The sequence below is a fragment of the Crotalus tigris genome, unplaced genomic scaffold (assembly GCF_016545835.1).
Source record: "Crotalus tigris isolate CLP2741 ecotype Arizona unplaced genomic scaffold, ASM1654583v1 scf7180000017576.4783729, whole genome shotgun sequence".
NCBI classification, from domain to species: domain Eukaryota; kingdom Metazoa; phylum Chordata; class Lepidosauria; order Squamata; family Viperidae; genus Crotalus; species Crotalus tigris.
This window is the reverse complement of record NW_024096487.1, coordinates 2425751-2438715: the sequence shown is the minus strand read 5'-3', so window position 1 is coordinate 2438715 and position 12965 is coordinate 2425751. Positions and strand designations below refer to the sequence as shown.

The 12965-nt window shown below is 40.1% G+C and overlaps 1 protein-coding gene across 5 annotated transcripts in view; it reads left to right on the top strand.

The window, feature by feature from the left end:
* Nucleotides 1-207: 207 nt before the first annotated feature.
* The window catches only part of CRY2 (cryptochrome circadian regulator 2), a 36134-nt gene continuing 23376 nt past the window's right edge, over nt 208-12965 (top strand). For 4 of the 5 annotated variants that reach the window (XM_039358717.1, XM_039358732.1, XM_039358724.1 and 1 more), the window contains exons 1-2: nt 211-530; nt 6886-6994. In XM_039358717.1, coding sequence (XP_039214651.1) covers nt 331-530; nt 6886-6994 — 309 coding nt within the window. In that variant the 5' untranslated portion in view covers nt 211-330. Of the gene's footprint in view, nt 531-6885; nt 6995-12965 lie in introns of all 5 variants that reach the window. The other variant, XM_039358740.1, reaches the window with a different exon arrangement.

Sequence of the window (12965 nt, the reverse complement as noted above, 5' to 3'; positions counted from 1 at the left end):
GAAAGGCTTCATCTCCATCTCCCCGTGACACCATTTTAACCCAGTCCTCATCTTCTTCCTACTCCTCCTGATACACGGCACGAAAACGTGCTACGCCGCCCCTGCAGTCCGGGTCCCTTGAGGCCAACCCTCCAAGTTATACCGTAGTTAGTACTTGATGAGCGGCCAATGACCTCTTGGAGGGAGGAGGCGGTGCTGCGCATGCTCACTGATGGAAGAGCGGCCGCTCAGGAAGTGGATTGCCGCACTGGGAAAGGAGGGAGGGGAGTTAGGCACCGGGCGATGTGGAGAGTCTAGATTGCCCCCTGTGCGGTAGTGGCTGTGCTTACGATGGCTGCTTTGCCCGGTCCGGTACCTCGGCCGCGTAGCGGCGGCGGCTGCTGCTCCGTGCACTGGTTCAGACGGGGGTTGCGTCTTCACGACAACCCCGCTTTGCAGGCAGCTATCCGAGAAGCGACCTCCGTGCGCTGCATCTACATCTTGGATCCCTGGTTCGCTGCGTCCTCCGCGGTGGGCATCAACCGCTGGCGGTGAGTGGAGGCAGAGGTCAAGTTTACGGGGGGGCACGGGGGGGAAATCGGGAGCTAGGTTGGAGCGGGTCAGGTTGCTCTGCCCTCAACGCGGTGTGACACGAGTGTCGCGTTCATGCAGCGCAGCCCCTTCCAAATGGAAAGTTCGTGCATGACCGACCTGTTAAAATAAGCGCAGGGATTTGAGAGGGGGTCGAGGGTGCTTCCGGCGTGCCATGATTCAGTAGGAAAAGATTAAATGAAATAGGGACAGATCTGTCTTCCCCCACTCACCCCCGAGATGGGACCGGTAATTATTTTATGAACGAGTAAATAATGGACCCTGCTGCCTTATAATTCCTCTCCTGCCTCGCCTACTGGTCTCTTTTGACCTTCGCCAACTTCTCGCTCGCTTGCGGAGAATCACGTAGGATGAGCTGAAGAGCATTCCCGGATGGTTCGCTTGGAGGATAGCAGCGCGGCGGGGTAAATAACAAGCCCCGCGCAATATGACACTTCCCCGGTTCGCTGCTGTCCAAAGAGGTCAGAGAGGAGGAGTGGTATTTGCCCCACGAGAGAAATGCCTGGAGTCTGCTTCTGTCGGAAATCAGACATCAGAGGACATCAGTAGAATTGGTTATATTCACACTGGAGTCAGATAAGCTTGAGAGGATGGAGGGATATAACCTTTGCTTAGCGCGTTTGAGTGACAGTTAGGCAGTTCTGTGATAGGGATGCTTCAGATCTACCTACCCATGCTATCTTTCCTGCCTTTATTTTGATAAACGACTGAAGACATAACATAGCTAATATGTTCCTTAACACAACAAACCTGTCAGTTGAGTTGGGCTGATAGTGACTGGCCCAAAGGAAGGACTGCCTCAGGGAGGACTAAAACTCACCATTTCCTGGTTACTAGCCTGCTGCCTTAACCATTGTACCAAACTAGCTCTTTTTTTCATTTCTGCATTGAACAAGTGGCTTAACTCTGTAGCCTAATGGCTCTTTACCACTTTGTGATTCTTTAATACTGGATTTCCCAGGACATGTTGTTCTTTAGTTTGCCTCATATAAGAAAGTGTATATCCCCTTATTCCAGGGGTGCACAAGGTTCTTTTATGCTCAGCATTTCATTACCATCCATGTTCCACACTCAGTCCTTTCAGTCCCTACAAAAATGCTTTAATATCCTATAAATGTATATTTAATTAAAATTAAGCATAGTTAATAGGATTATTCTCTATTCACATATTTAGTATTTTCCTTCCTGTCAGGCTAAAATTAACTTTGATTTTAAAAAAACAGTATCCAGAATGTTCTAAGGCTGCCTATGTCCCATGTGTCTTCAGGTTATGCACCTATGTTGGTTTCTTGATTTATTGACTTCTAGATGTCAACATGTTTCAAAGTGACACATAAGGAAAGAACAACCATCTGCAAGTATGAGAATTATCTTATGAAAGAGCCACACCTGAATTTTCTCATTTGTTTACTTGGAAAACCTATCTGATATTCAATCCCTCTGTATGAAAGATTGTGGGAAGTGGGGGAATGATGTGTCTGAATATTTCATCACTGAAGACGCATCTCAGACCAGAAAAAAATGGTTTGAAGAGGCTCCTCTTAATCCATTATAACTAAGGCTGAGAAATTCCTCCTATGCTTTTCAGTATTCTGTATCTCAGACTAATTTTAAAACTACCAATTGAAATCCATGCAATTCTTTTTTGGTTTTGCCAACTATGTGGGGCTTACAGAAGAAACATCCACATACATATTCAAGCTCTAAATAATTGTAGTTTTAAGAATCTGGACCTGAAACTGTGGCAAGAAGGGCTTGCTTCAATTGCTGTTGCAAATGATTCTGTGGCATAGGTGTTACCATGGAAGAAGATGAATTGGTAGTGATTTAAAAGGTTCCATACAAGACATAGGAAGGATAACCCATTGATGACCCAAAATAACTGCTGAACAGGATGTGCAGAAGTAGTTCTATAAGTAGCTTGGACCTAAGCTGTGAGAGTCCCTCCCCCATCTGTTACTAGCTTTGGTCATGGTTAACTTACCTGTCACTCCTGTTTCTTTGTCCTTAGTAGGCTGCATTAAATTATTTTGAGCCACATTTAGGCAGCTCCGGTATAGAGCCAATTATGCGGGATATAAATATAGCACATTGCTTTTACTTTTTGAGTATGAACCATTTAAACATTATACATAGCTACTGAATTAACTTGAATGGTTCTATATAGTTTTAGGCTTATAAATAGTTTACTTGGAAATAAGTTCTATCTACTGAGACATACTCTTATAACCTCCAGTTCTAAGCTAGAATAATTTTGGAAATAATTTCTAGTAGGTATGTGTCTTTTCTATTCTATATCACAGAGTACCACAACATTTTAAAGTCATTTCTCAGTTTTGTACCTATGAAAGTACAAGATGGAGCAGCAGTTGAAATCCGTAATTTCATTACTAACAGTTGTAGTGTGATTTTGCCTTCTTAAGGATGATTCTTGTTCTACTGGTTCTGCTATTTTCAATATACTCTTAATTGGGTCTCTGCATATGAAATTCTGGGTATAAATGATAGGTTAGCTCTTTCATACCAGTTTAGTCATTTAGTAGGTGGAACAGAATTATTCTGCATTTTTTTGCCAGAAGAAAATTCTGTGTATCCTCAGAGGAGCTGAAATAAAGTTTAAATGGAGAAGGATTTTCTTAGCAAGAAAAATATCATGAGAAGCAAATTGCTGGCTAACATCTGAAATAAACAATGAATGTTCATATTTGAAATATAGAAAAGTATGATGACTTTATTGAGTCTTAAGGCAGCAATCGGTATACCTAGTGCTATAAATTTATTTCAAAACATTTGTGGGGATGAATCAATTCAGTATAATTATCTATTCATTCTTCACAAGACTTAGCGTAATTTGCAATATTTTCTAAGATATAATGTAGGCAGTTATGACCAGCTTTTATAATTGTGGAGTTTATGGGTTCTCCATCTCTGAAGACTTCTAAGATGAGGCTGGACAACCAATTCTCTTGAGTTGTTTAATTGGTTTTTCATGCATTGCACATGGTTGAACTCAGGGATTCCTAAACCTTTTTGCCATCACACCTCCCTTTAGTGCAGTGTTTCTCAACCTTGACAATTTTAAGGCATGTGGACTTCAACTCCCAGAATTCCACAGCTTTAGTGTAATCTTAAGGTACACAATTCCCCTAAAACTTCAGCCAAACACCAAAATGAAAATAAATGAACAACGTAAACAATGCAATGAATCTTTGGGAAAGATGGACTTATTGTTATAACTTAACTCAAAGATTCTTCACACTTATCCTCAACTCTTGTCTGCACTCCCCTCCCTACCTCAGAGTTTAGGATAGCCTGAACTAGATGATTCTTGTGGTCCCCTCCAATTCTAGAACTTTATGTTTTGGGGCTTGTGATTTCAGGCTCTGAGTAAATAAAGTAGCCACTTTGTGAATTGAGCATGGCGTGCCATCCCTTGTGTCCCATTTAATTCATTAATTTCTGCAGGATATAATTAATTGAATTTCTTTTGTTCAGTATTTCATAATTTACTTATCCTTGTTGGTTTTGGAAAAATTTAGGAGAACACCAATGCTACAAAAAATTGAGTTCTCCAACTCTATTTCCACTGAAGGAAATATCTTTGAGTGACTACAGTGGGTCCTCAACCTAAGACTGTTCATTCAGCAATCATTCACAATTATGACAGTGCTGAACAAAGGCACATACAACCTAAACTTTCAACCATTGTGGTCAGGTGCAAAGATTTGGGCACTGCCAGCATGCTACAGGTTCTACACCATCGCAGGCCAGGAGGCCTTAACTGGCTAGGCTTACTTTTATGTGGGCTTTCTTCCTATCCTATTACTCCAGCAGAAGGCTTGGGCTTTCCCCTCTCCACACCACTTCCAGAAGGCTTTGGTCTTCCCTTAGCATCACCATGCAAATCCACTTACCTTTCCTTTCTATGCAGTTGCTATCAAGTGCGCCCAGCTACTGTAGAAAACGAGCCAATGCAATGTTTTAGAATAGAAGAGAAGAGACCTTGGGGTCTTTTAGTCCAGCTCCCTGCTCAAGCAGGAGACACTATACCATTTCAGACAGGTGGCTGTCCAGTGTCTTCTTAAAAAACCTCCAGTAATGAAGCACCCACAACTTCTGAAGGCAAGCTGTTAATTGTTCTCAGTTAAGAAGTTTCTCCTTAATTCCAGTTGCTTCTCTCCTTGATCAGTTTCCATCCATTGTTTCTTTGTCCTGCTCTGTGGTACTTTGGAAAATAAGTTGACCCCCCCCCCTTCTTTGTGGCAGCCCCTCAAATACTGGAATACTGCTATCATGTCACCCCAGTCCTTCTTTTCGTTAGACTGACCATTCCCAAATCCTGGAACCATTCTTCATATGTTTTAGTCTCCAGGTTTTTAATCATCATAGTTGCTCTTCTCTGCACTTTTAACGAAGTCTCAACATCTTTTTTTGTAATATGGTGACCAAAACTGGATGCAGTATTCCAGGTGTGGTCCTACTAAGTTTTTATAAAGTGGTACTAATCCTGTGATTTTAATTCTATTTTTTAAATTATTTTTTTTTCAAAGCTAGAAAGAGCCTCAGAACATCAAGAGGCTTGGTATTCATCTCATGATGTTTCTGAGGCTCTTTCCAGTCTTCAAAAATTTTGACAGGACTGAGGCTCATCTCATGAGGTTTCCAAAGTAGAAAGAGTCTCAGGAAAATTGCGAGATTAGCACCAGCACTGGGACCTCCCCTGCTCACAGTGGGGAGCGTGGGATTATGGTCATTGAGCAAGACAGTCACATAGGCATCTTGCTTAATGACCGCAACAATTTACAACCCAAATTGTGGGCTCAATTGTGGTCTTAAGTTGAGGATTACTGGTATAATATTTGGTGCTGGCCTGGAGAACTGTAGCATGCCTTTCAGCAAATAGCCCTCCATTTCTAGATTATAGAATATTGATAAATCACAAATATTTTTTCTATTTTCTCTGATAATCTGTGTAAATGAAAAATTCATCTTTTCAGTTATGTATACATTCACACTGGACAATTTACATATGCATATGCCCTTAGCCTCTGGTTTTGTTCCTGACTGCTGCATTCAGGTAGCTTAAAGTTGCCTTTTATTTGCAAAAATAGCAAAGAATATTTTGGTGGGAATATACATTAAGAAAATCTAATGTGGCAATGGTCAGATTTTCTGTAGCTAGGAATTACTATGTTATTTAATTAAAAAAGAAGAAAAAAAATTCTCTGAGAACCATGGTGGGCTTTGATAATACCATTATATGGAATGAAACAAAACTTTTTGTCAACTTTTTTGAGGACCTGTGGGAAGAACTAACCAACGTTTTACAGACGTTTAAAGAATCTATTTTGACCTAAATTTAAACTGACTTATACCATTTTAATTTTGGTCTTGGACTCATTCAAGTTTTTTTTTGGGGGGGGGGGGAGGGAGAGTAGCCTATGCATATAATTCAAAGACCGAGTGTAGACTTTCACAAAAAAATGCACACATATCCTTATATTACAATATAAGTTATATGCTAAGATATTTATCCATTTTACTATCCCAACTTCATGCCAGGAGGCAGAGGAGGAACCCATCAAATAAATCAGTGTTTCCCAAACTTCACAATTTTAAGGCATGAGGACTTCAACTCCCAGAATTCCACAGCCAGCAACGCTGGCTGTGGAATTCTGGGAGTTGAAGTCCATATGCCTTAAAATTGTCAAGTTTGGGAAACACTGAAATAAATGAAAGAGACCAGACAACTGAATCTATTGATAAGCTCTCTCAGATCATATTTGTGTTAACCATATTTTCTGAGCATGTGTGTGTATTATTCACTGAAGTACTTTTTTACGATATTTTGAATTGTTTCCTATTGAGAACTTTCTCACCAAGTAAAACACTTGATTTTTTCTTTCATTTTACAATTTTTCCCTATTGAAAAAGTACGAAAAAAAGAAGAAGTATTTGCGAAGGATTCTTAATTGTGTCTTGCTAGATAATTTTGAGAGGAGTACAGAGATGGCCTTGAAGATGGTATTCAACCTCTGTTATGTAAACACCAATTTAGCTTTAGAAGGGAAGAGGAGTGAGTGAGTGAATGAGAAAGAAACTCAAGATTGCCCTGCCTTGATTTTCCTTAGAATAATAAGAGGGTGACAGAATTGGTCAGGCTTCCAAGATTTGTTGTTATACTTTTCAACAATGAAGCAGAGCTCTAGTAGTTCTTATGGCATTTGTTTTATAACCTATCCTAGCTCAAAGGTGTGATACAATTGTTGATTACATTTTGTTTCTTCTTCTTAGGTTTTTGCTCCAGTCTCTGGAAGATTTGGACAACAGTTTAAGAAAACTTAATTCCCGTTTATTTGTAGTACGAGGGCAGCCAACTGATGTTTTTCCAAGACTCTTTAAAGTAAGATTATAACTACATCTGAAAATCCTGTTTGGCTAGAATGTAATTTGCTTATAAAATTTAAAAAAATAAATCTAACTTATACTGCTAATACTGATATTTTGTTATCTTTGGATTTGGATTAAAATCACCTATATATTTATAAATAATAAGATGGTTCTTCCATATATGCCAGCTGTTTTCTCATGCTTCCATGAATAGAGGTGATTCATGGTTTTTAGTGTAATGGCATTCTAATACCGTAAATGCCGGCGTATAAGGCGACTTCCGCGAGCGCTGAAATCGGCGCCAAAGACGGGGGTCGTCTTATACGCCGAGTCGTCTTATACGCCGGAAATACTGGTAGTTTCCGGCGTATAAGACGACATTCTAGGAATGCGGCCCAGCGATAGAGGGGGTCGTCTTATATGCCGGGTCGCCTTGTATGCCGGCATATACGGTAAATACCATTAATAGGATTGGTTTTCAAGAGGGCATATTAGAACGGGTATTTTTTTTCAAAAAGAAATTATTTTTAAATTTATTTTAAAAATGTTAAATATTAAACATTTAATATTTTATTAAACAGTTAAAAGTTTTTTTCTATTGAATTCAAAGCTCTTTTGATAATCTCTCAAATATTATTCATTCTGCCTAACATAAGTACTTCACTTTCATTTTAGCACATAGATACAGTTTGCCTACTGTAAATATTTGGCCTTTCAGTTATGGCTATGTTATTTTTGAGAAGGGGCTAGGCAAAAAACCAAAAGAACAGAAGAAGGAGTAGGAGGGGAAAAGAAATAAACATTGTCTAAGTGCATATATACATGAGTTTCTTGTCTTAAAAGCCTAGGAGTGAATGTTTTTATAACATTGCAATAGTAGCAGGTTAGAAATGAGCCCAGAACTCCTTCCCTTCTTCTTTTCTAGTATGCTTCTGATGTAGAATTTGAAAATTTTCCAATAGTAATGGGTTGGTTATAAACTATAAATCCAGGTGATGTTAGCTATGATTTGCTTAACTCTCTCAAGCCTTTAGGGATGCTGCCTTACAATACTTTTCAGTGATGAAGGCATCAGTTGACTCGTGTCTTATTTCTTCCCCTTCTATTAGAACAAAGTCTCTTAGCTTATTAAGTTACAGAGGATCTAATTTATTCTTATTGTATGGGAAAGTAAAATATAATAAGGTTTATAGGGATGTTTTGGATAATTGCTCTTATCAAACCTATCTAACGTTGTATACTATCAGAAATTATGGGCATCATACAGTATGTACTGGAAATCCTTGATGTAATGGACAATAAGGAGAAGCAATGTCTGCTAAAGACAAAATATTCATTAAATCTGAGTGGGTTTTTGCACATGCAAAATGGGAATGGCATTTTACTCAAGTATATTGTAAACTGTACATTACTTGCATGCAAAAATGGCAAAAGGGATTATCACATTCAAACAGTTATCTGCAAGTTTTATACATCCATAACATAATAAATGAAATTTATGCAAACATAATACAGTGCATGGCATTTAATATAGGACAGAGCCATGTATCATGCGAAAAATCTGTGTGGTTGCTAGGTATCAAAATAACTTGATGACACATAATCAGAATCATGTAGCATATGGACAGATTTGTTCTATTGGATCCAAAATCTGTTCAGCTGAGATCTTTTAAATTGAGGATTTATTATATTGTAAAAATAGAAAAAATACATATTTTTCCTACTAGTCTTGTGACATATGTAGTCCAATAATTTTTCTGTTAGCCTTTTTTTTTCAAATATGTTACTGAAATATTCCCTGTTTTATTAAATTAACATTTCAAAGTCACTCAACTTTAATTCTGGCTATGATTATAAATGGTTATTTTAGTTCACAGTAGTAGAAAAAGAGGCTTTAATTATGCCATTTTTGTTTGATTAACAAACATGTGAATGAGTAAGTTAAAGATATATAGAGCAACCTTTTTTTCTTACTCATTGGCTAAAAATTTATTTTAACTTTCAGTAACTGCATTATTCATGTTCTTCTATTGAACTGTATATGTTAGTGATGGCGAACCTTTTAGAGACCAAGTGCCCAAATTACAACCCAAAACCCACTTATGCATCGTCTGGTGCCGGGTGGGTGTGACCCATTGGCTGGGTGTGGCCCATTGGGTGAGCGTGGCCCATTGGGTGGGCGTGGCTGTGATGGTAACGGCAGCCTGGTGGGACTAAAAAGTTCAATCAATCAATTCCAACTTTGCAAGATCTTTTTTTTTTTCCGCAAGAAATTGAAATTGACTGACTGAACCTTTTTTTTTTTTTTTTTGCAAATGGCAGCGGAGGCCTGAAGCAAAATGGTTTTATAAAACCCAGCTGAAGGCCTAGGATTGGGGTGACAGCGCGCGTGCCCACAGAGAGGGCTCTGAGTGCCGCCTCTGGCACCCGTGCCATAGGTTCGGCACCACTGGTATATGTGGTCAGATACTTAATGCAATATATCCAGAACCCTTAAAATATTATCTTATATACTTGTCTATTTATATTATATGAAGAAATTGAAAGAAGTGTAATTACATTTTGCCTCCCAGCCCTTTCCCTTGTATCCTTCCTTGCTTTCTGCCAGGATGTAAAGGTGTTAATTAGAAAGCAACACACATCCCAACAGTTCCTCATCTCTGATTGCAGCTGTTTAATCGAATATGTGTACTTACTTCACAGAGCTTTTGGGGGGCAAATTGTAGATATGTATATGTGCATCTCTATAAAATGTATTTCCCATTGTTTGGTCTCCACATGAATCATAGCAATGCTCCCTTTGATTCTTTAGAGTATTTGTGTATGTTAAAGTCATGCAGAGCCGAGAAGGTAAAGATATTTTTATATATTTGAAAAGTGTAGGGTTTTTTTCTGTAGATAAAGAATAAAGACTTACATGTACTTAGTTAGTCGGGATAATATTTTTGAGCACTGGCATACTCCAAAAAGCTAGATGGGGCTGTAAATATTCTTGAAATCTTTTATTGTGCTTTTGAACAGTGTCTCTCAGCTTATAAATCAATACCGTATAGTTAATGCTTTAGAGAAGTGTTTCTCAGGTGGCTAGGGAATTCTGGAAGTTGAAGTCCACACATCTTAAAATTGTCGAGGCTGAAAAACACTACTCTAAATCATTGACTATACAGTATTGATTTATTTCACACTATATACACTGTGTGCAAAGAATGACTCATGTAAATAGAAAAGAATTGCTGAGAAATAAAGTAAACTTCAGTCAGTCAATTTGATTCAAGCTGCATTTTCAAGTTGGCTTTTGGTACAGGTTCACATAAATTCGGTGCAAATAACTTTCTTCATTTCCAAAGCATCCAGTCTGGCATGCAAAGACAACTGTAATTTTAACAAGTGGGTAGTTAATACTGGAGGAACATAATCCACGCAGTTGTTATCTCAACTTTCAGTTACAAAAATGGATCTAAGACTATCCTTCTTTATGTGTACTCCTTAGATGTGCCCATCTAAAAATGGTCAGATTATTTCTCATTTAGGTACCCTCTAGCTCAGGAGTGTCAAACCCAATTTCATTGAGGGCTGCATCAGCATTACGGTTGCCCTCAAAGGGCCAGTTGCATGCAAGACTATGTATCATATTACTTCAGGAATGCATTATGTTTAAGATGTAGGTCAACAGGATTAACATTTCAAATATTTCAAATAAATCTGCAAAAAAACCAAATTTAGTTCTCTCTCTCTCGTGCCATTTTGTCCGAATAGTAGAGAGACCGAGTCACAGATCTGTCACCCGGAAAGGCAGCAGCAACTTCGAAGGAAGCACATGCACTTGAGCAGCACGTGGCTTGGGCTTCCCAACTAGCTTTGGCCCAGGCCCAGCACACATAAGCCTCCCGTTTCATGTTTCCTCACCCTGCGTGGCAAGCGCCTGCTTGTTGGAAAGGGCAGCACAGACAAAGGAAGAGGAGTATGGAAAGGTGGCAAGACAGGGAGGGATGAGAACTGAAGAAACACACGATTCGAGCACCTTCCATCCTTTCTCTTTCCTTCCCTCCCTTTCCTTCCCTCACCAGCCGTTCACTCTCACACAGAGGGTGCTTTAGCCAGGCCCACCTGCCCATGTGGTTGCCACTGTCACACAGTTTCACGCATTAAAGAGGCTCCCGCTGCCCATCCTCTGTTAGCACTGCTGCCACTGACAAGACATCTGAAGAAATGAGGAGTAACTATTTGTAGAGCTACCCCCCTAAGGGTCGCTGGAGTCCGGGTTCTCCTGGCCCTCTTGGTATGGTTGTCGGTCCACCCTAGTCTCTTGCTTGCCTGGGTCATGTTATGTGGTGCGGTCAGTCTCTCCCAGCAGGCACGTCACGTGAAGGGGTGGTGGTCAGTCTTTTCCCAGCAGGCAGGTCATGGGATGGGATGGTATTTAGGTGGATAATTGGCCCTTCTTCTCTCTCTTCTCTGTTGCAATGCTCTGTTCCTGGGCTCTTCTTCCACAGCTTCTGCTTCTTCGTTGATTCCTCTGCTTGCCCCCCTTTCACTCAAACTCTTTCAGGCTTGTCCACAGAAGCCTTTCCTATTCTGTCCCCTTCTCTCCCTCAGGCTTGCCCCACCGGCATCTCCCAATCGCGTTCTCTCCCCTCTCACTCCTCCTTCCTGCCCAAACCCCTTCTTTTATATCCTCTCCTCCCCCATGCATTCACTCACTGCCCGGCTGGCCTTTTCACACAGCGCTCATCAGTTGGAGCTGCATTTGCTGATTCTGGGGTCCCCAGCGGCCCCACAGCTCCAGCTGACTCTTCCCCCAAAGACTGAGTGCAGCTGCTGGCCACCTCCGAGGCTACCGGAAGCACTGAACAGCTAGAGCCACACATGCTTATTCCGGGGGCCTCAGCAGAACCCCAGCAACACTGCAGCTCCAGCTAATTCTTCCCCAGGCCTCTCTGGTGCTGCCGCCACTTCAGCTCTCACACACACACACACGCCACTACATACTTGATCACCTCTTCCTACTAGTCTGCTTGTGGGCCAGATCTAAACACATTATGGGCTGGATCTGGCCCGTGGGCCTTGAGTTTGACATACCTGCTCTAGCTACTTCGCTTTGTAAGCATTCCATCTCATTTGACTGCCCCTTATTTGGCTTAATTGTGGGCAAGGCAGAGGTCCAGTATCTGCATAGTCTCACCTGATTCATTAAATGAAGAAATAGAGCTGAATATCATTAATCTACTCATAGTACCTCCATTGAACTTCCCTGTGATTTTACCTGGTGGTTTCATAAATAACACGAAGGATGGAGTGGAATCTTATAGTAGTGGCCAAAATTGTGGAAACCTTTTGGTAGAAATGCCACCTTTGGTTAAGTTTCCACCAATTTTTCTTCTAATTTCTTTGTAACTGTAGCCTTGTTCACTTAATAATACTATTTTACATTGCTTTCTGGGCAACAGTCAACTCTTTGCACCATTACTTTAATTTTATTACGTTTTACAAGCTCACTAAATGAAAGAATACAAAAAAAACCAACCAACTTGATAGCGATCACATAACACACTGACAGATGTCCTCCTCTCAGCTTCAATACATGACATAAATAACTGAATCCTACTGTGATCTGATTGGCTCATTGCCAAAAAAAGGTGACATCTGATTGGCTCTCTAAACATTCATGCCCATTGGCTACAATCAAAGGAAGGAAAGCTACCTGATATCAACCTAAGCAAGTTGTGCTTCCTTTTTCTGGTTATTTGGCTATAACTTTTCATAGAATACAGTACACATAATTGAACAAATTTTGTTGCGTTACATTCTTGATTAAATTATCTTTCCATTGGTATATAATTTTATGGTACTACTCCCCAAAAAAGTGGTGTTATTAGCCATCAAACCTCAAAAATACACTTTTCCCAAAAGATTTCCACAATTTTGGCCACTACTGTATATCATTCCATTGCTCAGTGCTATAGGTTCAATTTATTAAAGTAGGA